Source organism: Chrysemys picta, chromosome 7 (assembly GCF_011386835.1).
Source record: "Chrysemys picta bellii isolate R12L10 chromosome 7, ASM1138683v2, whole genome shotgun sequence".
NCBI lineage: Eukaryota > Metazoa > Chordata > Testudines > Emydidae > Chrysemys > Chrysemys picta.
Window position 1 is genome coordinate 9,133,967 of NC_088797.1, and position 17,336 is coordinate 9,151,302.

Genomic DNA, 17,336 nt, shown 5'->3' on the forward strand with positions numbered 1-17,336 from the left:
TAGTTTGGATGTTTTATGGAATTGTTTTATTTTGTTTTCATTTTGTCAAAAAAACAAAATTTGGTTTCCAGTTTCAAAACCAGAAAAGTTTTAATTTTGCTTCCCCCCTTCTCCCCCCCCCCCCCCGATTTTCCACTGGACAACCATTAAACCCCGAGCAGTCACTGGACCAGGTACTGCCACATTCCGTTTGTAAAGTAATTCCTCTTTTGTTTTCTCTTTCAGAAACACCAATGGGGCTCGTCGCTGAGAACCTTAGGAAAGCTAGAGAAATAGCACACAGTGACTCGCGTGTTCCCGAACAGCTAAAGCATTATTTACAGAAAGCTCTGGAGGTTGCTGTTGGACTGGACCCTTACCTGGACGCAATGGCAACTGCAAAGAAGTAATGAGATTTATTTGTTACCTTGTGCATTTGTCTCATGGTCTGATCCCTAAAGCCGTAGATTTTAAGGGACTAAGGGACCCATAATCTCAGGGCTGCCCCAAGACTGTGGAATAAACTCCTGCAGGAACAACAACCTCACCTCCTTCCACTGTAAAGTGTAAGGCACGTTTCTTTAACCTTGCCTTCTCTAACACAAACACAAAGCAATGTACCTATGTGGGGTGGGGGATGTGTGTGCAAACACACACACATTGCTACATGTTTGTTATATATTATATATTTAAAATATAATAATAAAAACATCCAAACCAAAACTGCACCGGGGAGAGGATGAGAAAACAAACATTATCCGGATCGGCGGGTAGCGATCGATCTATCGGGGATGTCTAGTGTAGATGCGATAAATCAATCCCCAATCGCTCTGCCATCGACTCCGGAACTCCACCACGGCGAGAGGCGGAAGCGGAGTCGATGGGGGGAATGGCGGCCGTCGATCCCGCACTGTGAGGACACGAAGTAAGTGATTCTATGTCGATCTAAGATACGTCGACTTCAGCTATGCTATTCTCATAGCTGAAGTTGTGTATCTTAAATTGATCCCCCTCCCCTAGTGTAGACCAGGCCAAGACAGATGTTAGACATGTTCCTTAATGCACTAATGGTAGACACTCAGATACTGTGGTGATGAACATGGTATAACAACCTGAATAGAAGAGACCTTGTGTATAACACAAGCCTTTGGGTACGTCTTCACTTACCGGAGGGTCCGGCGGCAGGAAATCGATGTTCTGGGATCGATTTATCGCGTCTGGTTAAGACGCGATAAATCGATCCCGGCTCGATCCCGGAAGTGCTCGCCGTCGACGCCGGTACTCCAGCTCACCGAGAGGAGTACGCGGCATCGACGGGGGAGCCTCTCTGCCGCGTCTGGACCCGCGGTAAGTTCGGACTAAGGTACTTCGAATTCAGCTATGTTATTAACGTAGCTGAATTTGCGTACCTTAGTCCGAAGTGGGGGCTTAGTGGGGACCAGGCCATAGAATGTGATCCAGTTACCATTATTGAGCCCCAGGACTTGTATTTGACTAAAGCATATCTTTCAGAAAGGCATCTAGTCTTGATCTGAAGACTTCAAGAGATGGTGAATCCACCGCTCCCCTTGGTAGAGTCACCATATGCGTACCATTTAACAGTTTTCTTCTCTTTTAGAACTCATTAAAAACCCACAGTGCAATGGTTTTTTGGACTGGTTTTAGGAGAGCCAAGAAAGAAGGGGCTTGATTCTTCTCTGTTCCTGGAAAACCAGGGAGTTTGTCTGAGGAAGGACTTGGCAAAACAATTGGTTAATAGCTAAGGCCCCAATTCTGCCTTGACCTTCACATGGACTTCCCTGGGGCTCTGTCCAGGCACAGGGATCCCCCTATGTGGAGCTCATTGCAGGATCAAGACCTCAGAAAGAATGTCAGGTTTTAACCACTAATAATAAGAACAAGCTGTGTTTTTAACAGTCTGCAACATTGGAGATCCTGCTCGAATGCAGCCATTGGTTTTTTTTAAACGCTGTTCTCTATTTGCTTCTTCTAGTTAGGAGTAAACACAGATGAACTTTCTATAGAAAACATGTTAGGAGCCTGAGGATTCAGCCCAGCAATAATTGCCTTTGTATGCAGTAGAGCTTTTATCTCAAAAGTGCTCTACAAATATTAATTATGCTGCTAACTAAATTATTTTGGTAACTAAACTAATTAATTAAACTAATTTTAGGTATCATTAATTCAGAAGTCCAGTTGATACCCTCATTATTCCTCTTTGAGCTGCAGCATATTACCTGGGTGTGTAGGGTCTGCTAAATAGTTCCCATCTATCAGCATAAATTCTGATCTGTGGAAAAAGCCAGTTCTTTCTGAAATTGACAATGTGTAAACTGTTCCAGTCTGTGGATTACGGGAACGCTGAGCATTAGTTCTGTTGCTGAAATAATAGCTGATAGTTGTTTGACTTGCGCTAGCTGTATGATAATAGCTATACATTATCTTATTAAAGTTGTTAAAGCATTTGTGAGGGGCAGAAAAGAGGTTATAGGAAATGTTCAGCTCGTCAAGGCTTGGATTATCTGAGTGTGTCTGATATGGGTTATGAATTCTTTCTCATTTTACTGAAGGTTGGCGGCGGGAGGAGAGTAAAAATAGCTTCCGTGGCGTAAAATTCTGGCCTGCAGAAGCATCACGAGCCTCCTGGGATTGACAGCGGTGGCAGCTATTCTCTTCAGATGGGGGAATCTCACCTGCCTGGTGGCTCTTGCCTCCTTTGATATCCCATGCTGTCTTCTTTCCAAAGTAGAGCCTCACTACTCCCGGGGTCCCAGCACTCGGCTGCCAGCCCAAGCCTGAATCTTTACATAGCAGTTTTACAGGCCTGTAGCCTGAGCCCCACAAGCCCAAATCATTTGACACAGGCCAAGGTGTTTAGTTGCGGTGGAGACATACCCTTATTTAGCCCTGTTTGATTGGCATACACTGTATGCTAGTTAGGCTCTGTGGAATAATGCCTGGTGACTCCCAAGATTATCTTCATGGAGTTTCCTGATGTCCAGTGGGTTCTTCCCGGGTTACAGGGCGGAGGTTAAATGAATTCCATCTCCAAGGAATTGAGTCTTCTGACGGCAGTAGCTCCGTTTTGGAGTTGCCAACCCAGAAGAGCAGTGTTCCATGGAGGTGACAGAGATAATATACCAAGAACAGCTGGGGAGGTGCCACACATCAGCTCTCAATGAGGGATCTCCTTTCCTTTACAGCTGTTCTAAATCATGACCACAGCCCACCTGATGCCTGGGAGTTTTTGCTATCCTGGAGCTAGATTGACACTGAATTCTGTGACTTGTGGAGAATAGGAGGCTCTGGAACTTACCGCAGCAGAGTCTTCTTGTGATGCTGCTTGCCTGCTACAGAGCCCTCTGGGGACCCTTGTCGTTCAGGGTACCAGTTGTTCTTCCGGGCCCCAATGTTCTTGCATATCATTCCATTATTTGCCGGCATGCCCTGTCTCATGTCATTGTGTATGTGTGTGTGGAGTGGGAGGGGAGGAGAGGGATTTGCAGATTTTGTACAAGACAATAACACTCCGCTGATTGTTTCCTTTTTAGAACAGACTCCCTTGAAGGCTGGCAACCGAACGTTGCAGGAGTTGAAACGAAAGTTAAGCCTCATAAAGAATGCGCCTCTGGCTATCTAAAAGGCAAGTCCATCAGTCCGAGTCGTAATGACATGCTACAAACTTTGAATGCCAGATACCAGTAAGACCATGATGCTCGTCCCACTATATCCCATGCATCCGGAGAGAAGGTTTGATGGGTGTAGGCAGACAATGTGAAAGTGTTTGGGACAAAAAGGATTTAAATGAGAGGTTTTTCTATGGTTGGATTCTTCTTCATTTTTCTTGAAAATCTAATTTTCAAACCTGCTCTGCCTCTTTCACAAACAATAAAGAGACCAGATTAATGGGGTGAAGGGCAATTTTTTTATTAAAAATGGCAGGTTGGCAGAGGTTGTTTAAGTGTGCTTGCAGTGGGGCAAGTATTGGTCCTTTCCAAACTAACGACACTTGGGGTTGTGTTCACGTGCAAAGCTATTGCACTAAATCTATTCCTGGATTCATTCTTCCCAAATGTTGCCATCTTTTCCGTGATACATCATTGCAGTGAAGCACTCTTGTAATGTATTACACTAATACATTGTTCAAAGGACAGCGCTGATGATAAATTTCTTAAATGATGGTGCTGTCTAGGGATAATGACTCTAAGAGCAAATGCAAGGTAATGTGATTTTTTTTTTAACCTGGTCCCAGAAAGAATACAGGAGACATCTTAAAGCCATTTTCTTCTGGGGGGAATGTTAAAATATGCAATATTTCAAGCACTGTTTAACAAGCACTTAAACAATACCAGCATTGATGATAAAGATTCTACACTTAAAACCAGTACCTTTATTCTGTTGTCGTTAGCAGCATTTTAGAGGAGATGCTGTCAGATTCTGTTGTTAAACTCCTATTCTAAAGTGTTTTAAGATGTGATTTAAAAAAAAAAGATGATCACTTAGAAGTTAGATTTAATTTTCATTGTGAACAATGTACAGTGTATTGTCTTTAATATGGTTATTTTTAACAGTTTGTTCTATTCTTTGAATAGGCCAAGTTCTCAGGATGTTTGTTCATCTGATTGGAGCCAAGAGGATTTTATTAATTGGCAGGCTTAAAGGTTACAGTATCCTTGATATGGTGGAGGCATTGCCAGATGATGGAAAAATAACTGCATGTGCAGTAGAGTCATATCTTGGAGTGAAAAGCCAGGAAGCATCTGATTACTCATCTCATGTTAAACAGATAAGTGTGAAAGTGGGACCAATAGCAGACACTTTGGAGGTAAACTCACTTATTATTTGTTTATTAATTAATAATAATAATTCATTATTTATATTATTGTAGCATCTAGGAGCCCTAGTCATGGACCAGGATTCCGTTTAACATGAGATGCTGTACAAACACAGAACAAAAAGACATTTCCTGCCCAAAGTGGTTACAATCTTAAGGAGGGGGACATTTGTTTTAGAGCTGGTTGTGGTATTGTTTGCAAATACATTTAGTCCTATTTCCTGTCCACAGGTTGTTTGCTGATTTATCCTGATTTCTTTGTCATTTGCAAATATGCAAAAAAATATTCAGTGCATGGATTGTTCATGAACTGTTCATTTCAACTATTTAGTTGGGGCTATTTGTTATTCCTGGTGTGTGACTGGACCGCTAAATCACATGGTATTGTTTCTGTTTCCTATCTAGAAGCGTTGAAACTTTTTAATCAAGAGAACAATTCATCTCTAAATTCAGTGGACTTTAGATCACACCCATAGAAGTCAATTGAAGCTTTTCCACTAACTTCAATGGGCTTTGGATCAGAGCCTATGATTCCCAAAGCAACACATGGGCAAAGTATACACGTGGCCCTCTGTGACTGACCCCACAGAGTCTAGCCATCTAGTACAATTTATAAAAGATGGACCAAGTTCTGTAGCTGAAGTGGTAGAGGTCTTTGCTTTGGTGATATTCTCTAGATATCTTTCTACTGATGGCACAATCAGGGAATCAGGACAAAAGTTTTCCACTTCCAAAGCATTATCTAGCACGGTAGCTAGATTTGGTTTGTCTTGTCCATTGGGTGGTCCCATCGGAGAGTAAAGCCTACCACTGATATCTGCTAATGGAGGAACTCCTCTATCTGAAGGGTTAGCTACCCAAACATTTGATTCTGAAGGTTGAGGGTTCTATTTCTGCTGATAACCCATGATAGGCATCATTAAGTAAGGGACATTTCTAGTACTAATGCCAATCCATTTGAGGCTGAAAATGACGTCAGTTTAAAGTGTGGGTTCAGCTGTAACATTATCTGTATTAGCCGGGATTGTATTCGTTTCTAAAATTGAATGGCCAGGAGCTTTTTGACCTCTGGCTTTTGTGACTTATGCATTTGATAGGAAAGAAACAAAGAGCTTTGGCATGCATCCTGAACACGAAATGATACAGATTACCTGCAAGGAGTGGTGTTTAAAATCCTTGCTCCCTGCAGTGAGTGTGAAAATAATTGAATTGCTGTTGCTCTCTACTGCTCATTCTGTGCAACTGACTTACTGTGACTGAATTAAAATATGTAGAGGCAGGCGGGGTACCTGCTGTGAAGAGATTAAAGAAGGGACCAGAATGGGAGCGAAGACATGAAAATTAAATCCTTGAAACATAATGCTGCAATTGATTTTATATCTTCCTGTTGCTTCTTATCAGCAACCACCAAAAGAACATTCCAAGCACAATCCTGCAAGAGGCTCAATGCCTTGAACTCCCATTTAAGCTAGTGGGAGTCGAAGGTGTTCGGTATTTGGCTGGAGGCGCTTATTGCCTCATGGCTGTGGATTCCTTGTTATGAAACGATTGAAGAATTACTGTATCGGCGCTTGACGCTGCACCACTGAAGTCAATGGACGATTTGTCATTGGCTTCAACAGGAGTAGGATCACTCTCTGAGGAGATGGGAATTTTGTTAGAGTAACTAAAACCTGTAGAACTCATTGCCAGGAGATGTTGTGAAGGCCAAAACAATACTGGGTTCAAAAAAGAATTAGATCAGATCATGGGGGATAGCTCCATCAATGGCTGTTAGCCAAAATGGTCAGGGATGCAGCACCATGCTCTGGTGTCCCTGAGTCTCGGACTACCAAGTGCTCTGACTGGATGACAGGAGATGGATCATATTATAATTGCCCTGGTCTGTTAATTCCCTCTGAAGCACCTGGCATTGGCCACTGTCGGCAGACAGGATACTGGGCTGGATGGACCATTGTGGACCATTGTGGATGGCCACAGTATGGCCGTTCTTATGTTCTTGTGTACCTGGAAAAAAAACTGTTTAAGGTACAGCAGTAATGACAGTACCATATTTTTCATGGAAAAGAAATTACATTTTATAAAGAACGGGGTGGGTTTAGGTGCACAATTCCCTTTGAAATTGACGAGTTGTGCTTCTAACCTCCATTGGGCAGCTGTGAAAATCCCAGTGACATTTTTAGGTGAACCTGTGAAAACGAGAGCTGAAAATATCTGTGTGCAGCTCGAGTTGATTTCTTAGAGCCAAAAGATGTTTTTAGTTATGTTCTTCTATTGAAGTGGTCAGATATCTGTGTACCTTACACAGGTGCTCAATGAGACAGGTGTGTTAGCCTCTTCCTTCTAACCTTAGAGCTAGAAATCATTGTGGTGAACCGGTGCTCTGAGGTAGTATGGAAAATCCACTGTCTTAGGTGCCTGATCGGTGTGTCGTGCTCATGTGCTCAGGGTCTAACTGTCCACCAGGAATTTTCCTGTGGGTCATATGGGCTGACAACACTAGGAGTTTTCTGTTTCCCTCTGGAGAATGGAGCATGGGTTGCCTGATAGGATCATCAGGACATATGTCACCTAATCAGTTCCCTTCTGGTGACATTGATGCCTAAGTCTCTCTCCTGTCCTCTGCCAGTGGCACACAATAGATGAGTCTCCTGAGAGCTAAAATGCTTTAGTTTAGCAAGTCATTGGGCTCAGCATAGGATTCTCTGGGTGAAATTTAATGTCTTGATATGTGGGAGGTCAGACTAGATGATGTAATGGTCCCTTCTGGTCTTAAACTTATGAAGCGATGAAAGCTCAGCCCAAATGCGCTCTTCCATGGCAGAACCCCAATAAATTAGTTCTCTTCACAGATGCTCCACAGGGAGACAGAATCGTCCTGACCCCCAAGTCATAGAGTGGCAACAAAAACTCTCCTTGAGTGTTACTGTGGCCCGTAATCTGCAACAGTCTCCACAGGAACTGTGCCCATAGCTATTCAGCAAATTTGATCCATATAGGTCATATCTACTGGACATGCTTCCCCAGCTTTCCTAATTCACTCCATCCCCAGAGCCCTCTCTACTGCCGTGATGGAATGTCCATGAAGCATAGCAACAGAGGATACATATATCCCCCCATGCAGACTTCCTAAAGCCTCTCCCTCTAGTTACTTAGATATATAAATGTAGCAAGTTTCTTAGTCTCTTTGTCAAAGATTACCTGCTCTGCACATCCTATTGCATGGCTTTGTTTTGTTTAGCACTGCAGGTAGAAATCAACTCTGTGAACACTGCATGCCACCAACACTGGGAAGATGCATCATGAATGCCAAAATCTTCTTTAATAGGACTGCCTGGCATATTTTTTGAGCACTATGTATTCCATCCATGCCTCAGAACGCTACCAGGTTGTATGGTATTTAGATTAGCATAGTACTCCCATTGAAGTTAATGGGTGTACTCATATGCTTAGAGTTGAGCACATGCTTAAGTGCTTTGCTGGAGCGGGGCCTGAGATAGACATGCTGCTTATGGTGAAAAGCTGCATGTTTGTTAATGCATTTGGACAACTTCTCCTCACCTGCAACACTTTATGTGCAGTGCAGTAAAATCTTTCCTAGAAATGTAGCTACCACTTCTGAAGGGATTTACCGGGTGTGTAGGGACCTACCTCCTGCCGGTAGCTGACATATACAAATCCGTCCATGGAAGGGGCATACTGTATAATAATAATGCAATAGCCTTTTCACATTTGAATACTTGGTTCAAACCTGCTTTAGGTGCAAGTGAAAATAGACAGCAAAGGGCAGTGGTAGCCTAGCATGAGGTGTTCTTAATCCACTTGCTTGCATGAAAAACCAATCTCTTGGGTCCCGAATTTGGTACAGATGAATGACCAAAAATACATTTCTTTCCGAGTGGGGAAAAAAAAGAGGCATGTTGCATACATCTATGCACAATGACTTCAATCATTTTAAACTCTTTTGAAATAAGCATGGAAGCTTCCCTTTTCTGTGTTCAGACTTCTGATGCTCACATTGACACTTCAGAGTCATTTCCAAACAAAGCCCTTTCAAAAATACTCTGATGCGTGGTGTTCCTTCACACATATGCAAAGGTTGTACAGAATGAGCCCAATCCTGCATACAAAACTCCCATTGACTCGTGGGGGAGTTTTTGTTGAACAAAGAATGGCAGGATCAGGCCCAAGGTGAATGCAAAGTGCAGGGGAAATGATTCAAGTCTGTTGTTTTTGTTATGTCCATTTCAAAATCTAAAATACAACGTGAAAAAAATAACGTGCTTGCAGAAGATTGCGCTGATTACAGGGCATTGTGCAACCATATAGGGTTTTTTCTCTCTTCCCCCCCCCACCGCCTCTTTACCAGAGAGAATAGGTGAATAGGTTGAGTTGCAGATCTCATTTCTCCTGTTTTGCTGCTTGTGAAGTCTGCCAACAGAATCCACCTTGACAAAGTCAAGGACTCTGCGTTTAATGTTGAACTGAGTGAATAAATTATGCATGAAATTGTGTCGGAGTCTCTAGTGTGCAGAATTGCTCCTTTTGATATGAAAGGTTAATTCAGAAAGGAGTCCAAAATAGCTGGAAATTGTGGGGATAAGTGGATAGTATTCACTGTTGTGAGCTGTTATTACTAGAAATTGCATTCCCTCTCTAGCTTCCCCTGAGATTTAGCTTTGCCAGTGAATATAAACTGTACTCAATAGAATAGCATTTAGGAGTAACCAGAGTGTATGTCCACATACAGTAAAATATTCTAATGGTGTTTTAAAAGGAAGTTGAACTTTTTCATGTATATCATGTACCCTAAGGAAAAATTACTATTACATTTAGGTCAAGAACAAGGCATATCAAAGGTAATGAGTTTGGAGTTTATCTTTATTAGAATATACTGACTATACGATCCATATCAAAGAAACTGGACAGTCATTCTGCCGAGCGAGTCTGGAGGTACTTGGAGTGAGCCGTAGTTCCAATCAAGACTATGTCAGGCTTTAAATAAGATTTGGCGGAAGATTCATTCATTTGCTCATTCAGGGTGTCTTGTCTCTAATTTTTTTTTGCCGTAACTAGCAATAGTTCTATGCTCTTTAACATGTTGTCTTCCGTCGTACTTTCAATACGCTACACGGTTCTATGATTTTTTAAAAAAAGAAATAGTTATTTACTGTAAGAAAAAAACAATAATTGCAGGCAGTCAAGCTAACCCTGGATTAAGACAATTTGTCTTGATGCTTCTGTCGCAGAGGGATGGGGATTGCACAGAAATTGTTCCCAAGTGGGTTTCAGCCGAATGTTTTGCAGATAGATGATTTCCTTCTGGATCTCAGCCTCTCACCCTGTCCAAGATATTTGAGCTGCATCTCTCTTCCTGCAAATAGTAAAGACAGGTCAGACTGCCCAAGGGGTCCTGGATTGGGCCACAACCCTTCTCTACCCATTGCAATCCCATATTTTAAAGGTACTTCTGGGGATGGCAGCGAGAAGAATCCCCCCTTATCCGCTCTCTTACAGTACCAATATTTTGTGTGCATTGCTCCCCAAGCAGAGATCACACTAAGCTCCTTCTCTCTGTTTAAATCCTGCCCAAATAGAGCCAGGCAATGGCTAAGTGGTACCTTTCAGGGGATCTTAGCCGCAACTGCTCCCTGCCCATAGGACTCACTCTGCCAGTGGAAGGTGGTGAGAGACTGGATGGCTTGTTGAGGCCTCTCCAAAGCTTCATCAGAGACCGGCAGGGCCACAGTCTCCCCAGGCAGGAGATGATCACTAAAATCCAGGCACAGAGCCTAGGTGACGCAGAAGTGAGTGTCATCCATGTATCTTTGTTGCCAGCTCTTGTGTCTTCTGATCTCCTGTGCAGAGATTACACCATAGGGAAGCCTGATCATGAAGGAATTTCATGGATTCCTCTGGACTAAAGACATGAGAAAGAATAACGAGATCTGTCCCTAAGCTAGTAACCTAAATGACCTAAGCTGTTCCAACAGGTCACTCCACATAAAAGGGATCGCAAAAGCAGGTAAATTGTCCGCAGGTAATGATCTCAGACTGGTGTCTAAATCATGAAGAAATCCAGTTGATATCCAGGGTGCTAGGCAATCCCCAGGTAGATCTATTTCAGTAAAAACATGCCAAAAAAGCTTTTTCTTCACTAGGGAAGCAGACCAGAAATCATTGGGATCAGATGCTCTGGCCCAGAGAGGGCCAAATCCGCTTCTGCATGTCTTCCTCCTGTAGCAAGAAGGGTAATTTGAAAAATCAAAAAGGAGGAAACACTGGTTATTCTAGTCAACCCAAACTGGCTATGGTTGTCAGACCTAGTGGAATTTTCAAGAGACCTCCAATCCATCCTCCCAGCCAGCTCTTATTCAAAGGATTGCTCCTCCTTCCCTCCCCAGATTACCTGAACCTGACCGCTTGGCTACTGAGTAACAAGCCTAAACAAGATGAGATGCTTTCCCAAAATAACCGTGACCTTCCTAGCCTCCCACAGACCTTCCACCACTTCGGCCTACGTAGGAGTCTAGTCAAAGTCTCTTATTAGTGTTGCGATAACAAAATCAGCTCCTGGAAACCAGATGACCCAGATCTGCTGGATTTATTACAAAATAGCCTAGATTTGGTCTTAAGATCTCCTGCAATTACATCTGATATCTTATATCACAACAGTAAAAAGTGTCATAAATATAGGCTCAGGCACGTCTCTGGTAGACCTCCCAGTGCTATCTAAGTGCCTTACAGCAGTATGTCTATCCATACTAACAATCAGGCTTATCTTCCTGACCTCTGACCAGACCACGGTGCGTTGAGCTTTCATAACCCATCCAGCCGCACTGGAGTTATCTAATTTCCCATATTTTCTCACCATAAATACATGCTTGATGGTCCGAATCACCTTTTTAGAAGAGTTTCTGAAACCTCTGCTAGAAGACGTGAACCTTACTACATATTCCAGGAGGATAAGACAATACTTCATACTCCAAAGTCATTTGTTACTAAGGTTAACTCTTCCTTTCATACATCACAGGATATCTCTCTTCCTCATTTTGTCCAAAGTCTTAACATGACAGAGAAAAAGCTGGAGATGAGAAGTGCTGTTAGATTTACTGGGATAGAAACAATCAGTCCAGGGAAACGTCATTAGTCTCCTTTTAGTCTAAATGCCGAGGCTTAAAAGAATTTAAATCTGCTCTAGGTAGATGGGTGAAATGTTGCATTGTTGAAACACATGCAGCTGCAGATCAAATGGCCCCAGATTGAATTCTGAATGTCCCAGAACAGCTTTCTGGGCAGAGAGGGCATCAGTCACTACACAGGTAATCTATAAGGCCACCCACCTGGTCACCAATCAACACTATTATATATCATAATCAGCATCAGCGTCCTCTATAACAATCACTTATTTTAATGAGATTGCATATTTTGGGGAGCAATTTAGCTGCTTCATTCTTAAATTTCTTCATTACTTTTAGGTGTGTGCCATCCGGTCCTGAGGATTTGATTCTCTTATATTCTATATGTATAGGTGTCTCTGCTGTAACCCAGAGCAACAAAAGTTATGTGTGTGGGGTCTTCTGTTCAGGTTATTGTACCCTCTGTGATTCCTCCCAGTTCTTCTGCTGGGAGGCAGAGGGATTTGCTCACCCTTGGAAGTGAGAGAGGGTTCCTTCCTAAACCCAGAAATCTCCCAAGACCTGTGTAGATCTCAGGGAGCTACTAGAGGCAAGGGCCATTACATTGTGCCTTTGAACTTCCTCTAGGCTCCATCACAGCATGGTCACTACCTCATTCAAAAAAAACATTAGAGATGCTATAAAAGGAACTGAGAGTCATGGGTGAGAGGCACAGTCCTGTCCTGGATCAGAATCAGGTTAGCAGAAAGAATCAGAGAGCTAGAAATAAATGGTCAGTGTTCAATATGGTATAAAGTTGAACAGTGAGGTGAGCGTGCATTAATGGTCTGGAAACAAGAGTAAACAGTGAGGTAGCAACATTTTGCAGATGACTCAAAATTATTTAGGTTAGTCAAGTGTAGAGAAGACTGTGCCTAAGTCCAGTGGGACCTACCAGAGCTAGGTAACTGAGCAGATGAAATCTATTGGTCACATGTGCAAGGTGATGCACATTAGAACAAATAATTTTAATTACTCTCGCACGTTGTTGCTTTCTACAAATAACTGAATACACTCAGGAAAAAAGCCAGGGGTCTTGTGGAGAGCTCGGTGCAAACATCTGCTCGGTGTATGGTGGTGATCAAAATAAAATGGTAGGATGTCTGAAGAAAAGGATAGAAAATAACGTTAAAGGTATTATAGCACTATTGTATAAATCAGTTGTATGTCCTCACCTTGCATGTTGTGTTCCGCTTTGGTCAACACATCTCAAAAAGATATAGGGTAGAAATAGAAATGGTCCAGAGATACTTCCATATGGAGACAGATTGAAAAGATTAGGTCTGCTTATAGAGAAGTCAAATAAGAATGTGCATGATAGACATATACAAAATAATCACTGGCACAGGAAAGAAGGAACTTCCCTGACTATATTTTAATGTGCATAGAGGGTTAAATCATGACCCTGGGACAAACTGTGCAGAAGATTAATGGGGTGAGATGCCCTCTAACTCACCTATGTGGATTACTTTTGTCATGCACCAAAACAAGCAAGAGAGGCGCTCCTGACAGCCATTACACTCTCTCCCATATAGGTGAGCAGGGGGTGAGCAGGCACAAGCAGGAGTGGGTGAAGCCTTCACTCTGCTACTCCTTTACCGCGCATCAGTCCTTGCAGCTGAGCTCATGCAAAGGAGGCATTAGGGACTGAATTGTGACTCTTGGTCTACTTCCGGGACAGCACAACTGCGCACTTCCCCTTACTCTGGGCCGGTGGGAATGCCGTGATCTAGTCCTTAGGGTTGGTGAAAAGTGCTGCATTGACAGCCCTGGAGTATGAAGGCTTATGTTTATCCACACAACAGGCTGTGGTAGTGCGATCTCTCTGAACTTCCCCACCCATGACCCTTAGTGCTGTTCTGGATATATCGTTTCTACAGGGTGATTTGTTCTTCATGAATTCGTTCCGTTTCTTGTCCCGTTTGCTACAATGCCAATAAGGGTGCCAATTACTTCCACTAATGGTGGACATTTCTGTGAGAGGTCCACAAACTCACCAGGAGCTGGACTCGAGAGAGTCTACTAATCTCATAAGCCACCACGCCAGGGACATCAGCCAAGTTTGCTAACAAAAGACGTGGTGTCCCAGCAGCAATCTTCTAACCTGTTCGTTTACCAAAAACACAGATAGAGGGTGCATGATGGTATGACTATATTAGAGAGAGAGAGAGAGAGCGCAAGGGTCACACCCATGAGAATGGCATTGTTCAGATGTTAATCAGGAATTGTAGTCTTGAACGCTTGGATGTGTTGTGGTAGACTGCCTCACTATCTTTGTGCCTTTGTTTCATGAGTGTTTTTTTTAAATTCTCTTCAAAAATATTTTCTTTGTTGTGCATTGCTACATTCAGCATTGGCCTAACTCTGCTGCCATTGAAGTCCATAGTAAAATTCTTGTTGACTTCAGTAGAGTTAAGTCAACACTGAGCATGTGTGAAAATTCCATCATATATTCCCTGCTACATGCAGCTTTATAAAATGTATTGAATATAAATGCAGGCACACCCCACAGTGAGGAGGTACAGATGTGCCTCTAAGCCAATGCAAGAGATCTTGATCTGTATTTCCTCTGACTTGTACCGCAAGCAACCATCAACAGTTTGGAATATGGTGCTTTATGAGGTATTAAAAGATTGTGGGTTCAGTTGTTCACACAGATGTGGGCACTGGCACTGGTAGGGGGAATTTAAAGGGCTTGACCTATCTGTGTGGATAGATAGTATGTAGATAGCTCAGGCAACTTGTATACAGAAGCATCTCAACCAGTTCTACCTTGTTCGCTGTAAATCAAAAAGTTGCTTTCAAGCAGAAATGACCTTTGATTAGAAATATTACTTTTAAATAGTATTTTCTGTTAAGTGTTTTTCATGTGTTTTATATGAAGGGTGGTTCCAAGACCCTCCACCTGCATAGAAACAGTACTTTTTGACATCATTTATTTTTCTCCAGGAGTTAGTGGCTGTGGGTGAACACTTTGATATAGTTTTTATTGATGCTGATCAAAGAAATGCTGTTAACGACTACAACTTTGTCATGGATAACCACTTGCTGAGAATGGATGGAGTGATCTGTGTGGAGAATACTCTCATGAAAGGACAAGTCTACCTGGAGAACGTATCTGATGAAAATGTATTAGCTGTCAGAAACTTAAATAATGTAATTAATTCAGATCCTCGCGTTGAGCAGGTTAGTGCTATACAATTAGTTAAGAGTTATATTAGTATTGTCAGCATCTATGAAATTGCTTCAGCAGTATTGTTTTTTAAGAGTCCTGGAAGTAGGCTGTCCCACTCTTGCTGTCTATTTCCTACAGTAGTGGCCATGCTAGAAAAAGTACTTCGGTCAGTTCCAGCAGTGTATGCAAGAGAACCAAAAAGGAGTCATTATATATTCACTCAGTGGAACACTAAGCATGATTTACTAGATCCAAATGGTTCATACTGTGAATCCTCATGCTCAATTTTGTCATCAAGAGCAATTGCCTTCCATTGCAGAAGAGGGTCGTTGACACTTTAACTGTCCAGGCCCTGAAATCTACTCTTAACCACTAAGTCACCCTGGTACCTAGCCTGCACATCTTACTTTCTTATGTTTGGACAGTGGTGTCGGGTCTACAAGGTGCTGTGTCATTTTCACTAAGGTATGGTTGCCATCTAGACAATGGCACCAGGTCACTAGTTCAGGCCCGCAAATCATAGTGGTGGAGCGTAAAATGTAAGTAATATACAGAAGTACACAAACAGTGGTAGGTAAGATTGTCCAGAGAATATTAAAAGTCATTATTATTATTTATTAAGCTCCAAGAGTGATCTTGGTACAAGTTCCAAAGAACATAAAATCTCATTAGACAATCAAAATCAGATGCACTGGAAGTCCCAGAGGCTGTCTCTTGTTTATAAAACTGGAAGACAAAATGGCATTTTTATTGATCTAGCATTTGTAAAAGTAGTGAGTCTTGAATGGGAATCTGAGGTAAGATGGAGGACTGTCAGATTGGGATAGGAAGAGACTTCCAGGTGCAGGGAGCAGCATGGCAAAGAGAAAACCCAGCATGGGCCTAGCCCAAAGCCCACTGAAGTCCGTGGAAGACTCTTCAACATAGTTCAGTGGGCTTTGGCTTAGGCCCAATGTGGTGTGCCCTGAAGTTGTTGATTTGGACACTTGTGTTTTTCCAGGTTATTTTACCTGTGCAAGGCGGAATGAGTGTCATCCGAAGGAGCCGTGCACACGCAGATAGGGTGATTGAATCAAAGGTGTGTATTTTCTCTCCATAAGCAGTATGGGTGAAATCCTGGCCCCACAGAAGTCAGTGGCAAAATTCCCAGTGATTTCACTGGGGCCAGGATGTCACCCTTTGTTTTCACTGTACGCATTAGCGAGACAATCCCGTTTGAAGAATGGATCCTGCATGCACCACTTTTCCCAGTAATTGCCTAAAGAGTAAGAATCGTAAAAGAAACAAGTATCGGAGTGAGGCATATCATAAATTATAGTGTGCCGTGGGGCAGCCAGCTGTTTTCTTTATATCATTGATTACAATAACCCTGCCATTTTCCCCCTCCTGCCCTACCCCTTTACGTGTACTCTATGCAATAGGCACTCAGTTTCCCTTCCCCACTGTTCCCTGGATTAAAGCCTCCCACCTTGCAGGTCCTAGAGCCCCACCGCGAGCTGGAACGTCTACACTGCATTTAAACAACTCCTCAGCCTGAGTGCCAGGAGCCCAGGTCAGCTTGCACAGGCCAGCCACAGACGTACCCGTAGTGGAGGGGTTGAAGGTACATTGTGCCTTTGGAGGTGTGATGCCTTTGACATTCACGATGACCCCTGGGCACGCAAGGGAATTCATTGGGAAGTGCGCTACGCTACACTTCTGTAACTAGAGCATCCAGTGAAATTTTCAGCAGCAGAGCCATTCTGCCCCATTGCCTTGCCCCTCCATACCCCCTTTGGAGCTGAGAGCTCTGCTGGAATTTGGACTTCACTGAACCGGGCGGCCTGATTTCAATCCTACCTTCTGAACCAAAGTAATGGGGCAGGAAGGAACAGCTCCCGGCACGTTCTACCCCCCACCCTAACACACTTGAGCAGTGTGCCCTTGTTGCCAAGAAGGCTAACGGCATATTGGGCTGCATTAGTAGGAGCATTGCCAGCAGATCAAGGGAAGTGATTATTACTCTCTATTTGGCATTGGTGAGGCCACATCTGCAGTATTGCATCCAGTTTTGGGTCCCCCACTGCAGACAGGATGTGGACAAATTGGACAGAGTCCAGCGGAGGCCAACGAAAATTATTATGGGGTTGGGCCACATGACTTACGAGGAGAGGCTGAGAGAACTGGGCTT

At 43.0% G+C, this 17,336-nt stretch overlaps 1 protein-coding gene across 1 annotated transcript in view; it reads left to right on the plus strand.

Annotated features, from left to right (window-relative positions):
• The first annotated feature begins 4,572 nt into the window (after nt 1-4,572).
• The window catches only part of LOC101935589 (D-threitol dehydrogenase-like), a 35,011-nt gene continuing 22,247 nt past the window's right edge, over nt 4,573-17,336 (plus strand). Inside the window, exons 1-3 of the mRNA XM_024100163.3 lie at nt 4,573-4,804; nt 14,941-15,177; nt 16,167-16,244. Of these exons, the coding sequence (XP_023955931.2) occupies nt 4,586-4,804; nt 14,941-15,177; nt 16,167-16,244 (534 nt within the window). The 5' untranslated portion in view covers nt 4,573-4,585. The remainder of the gene's footprint in view (nt 4,805-14,940; nt 15,178-16,166; nt 16,245-17,336) is intronic.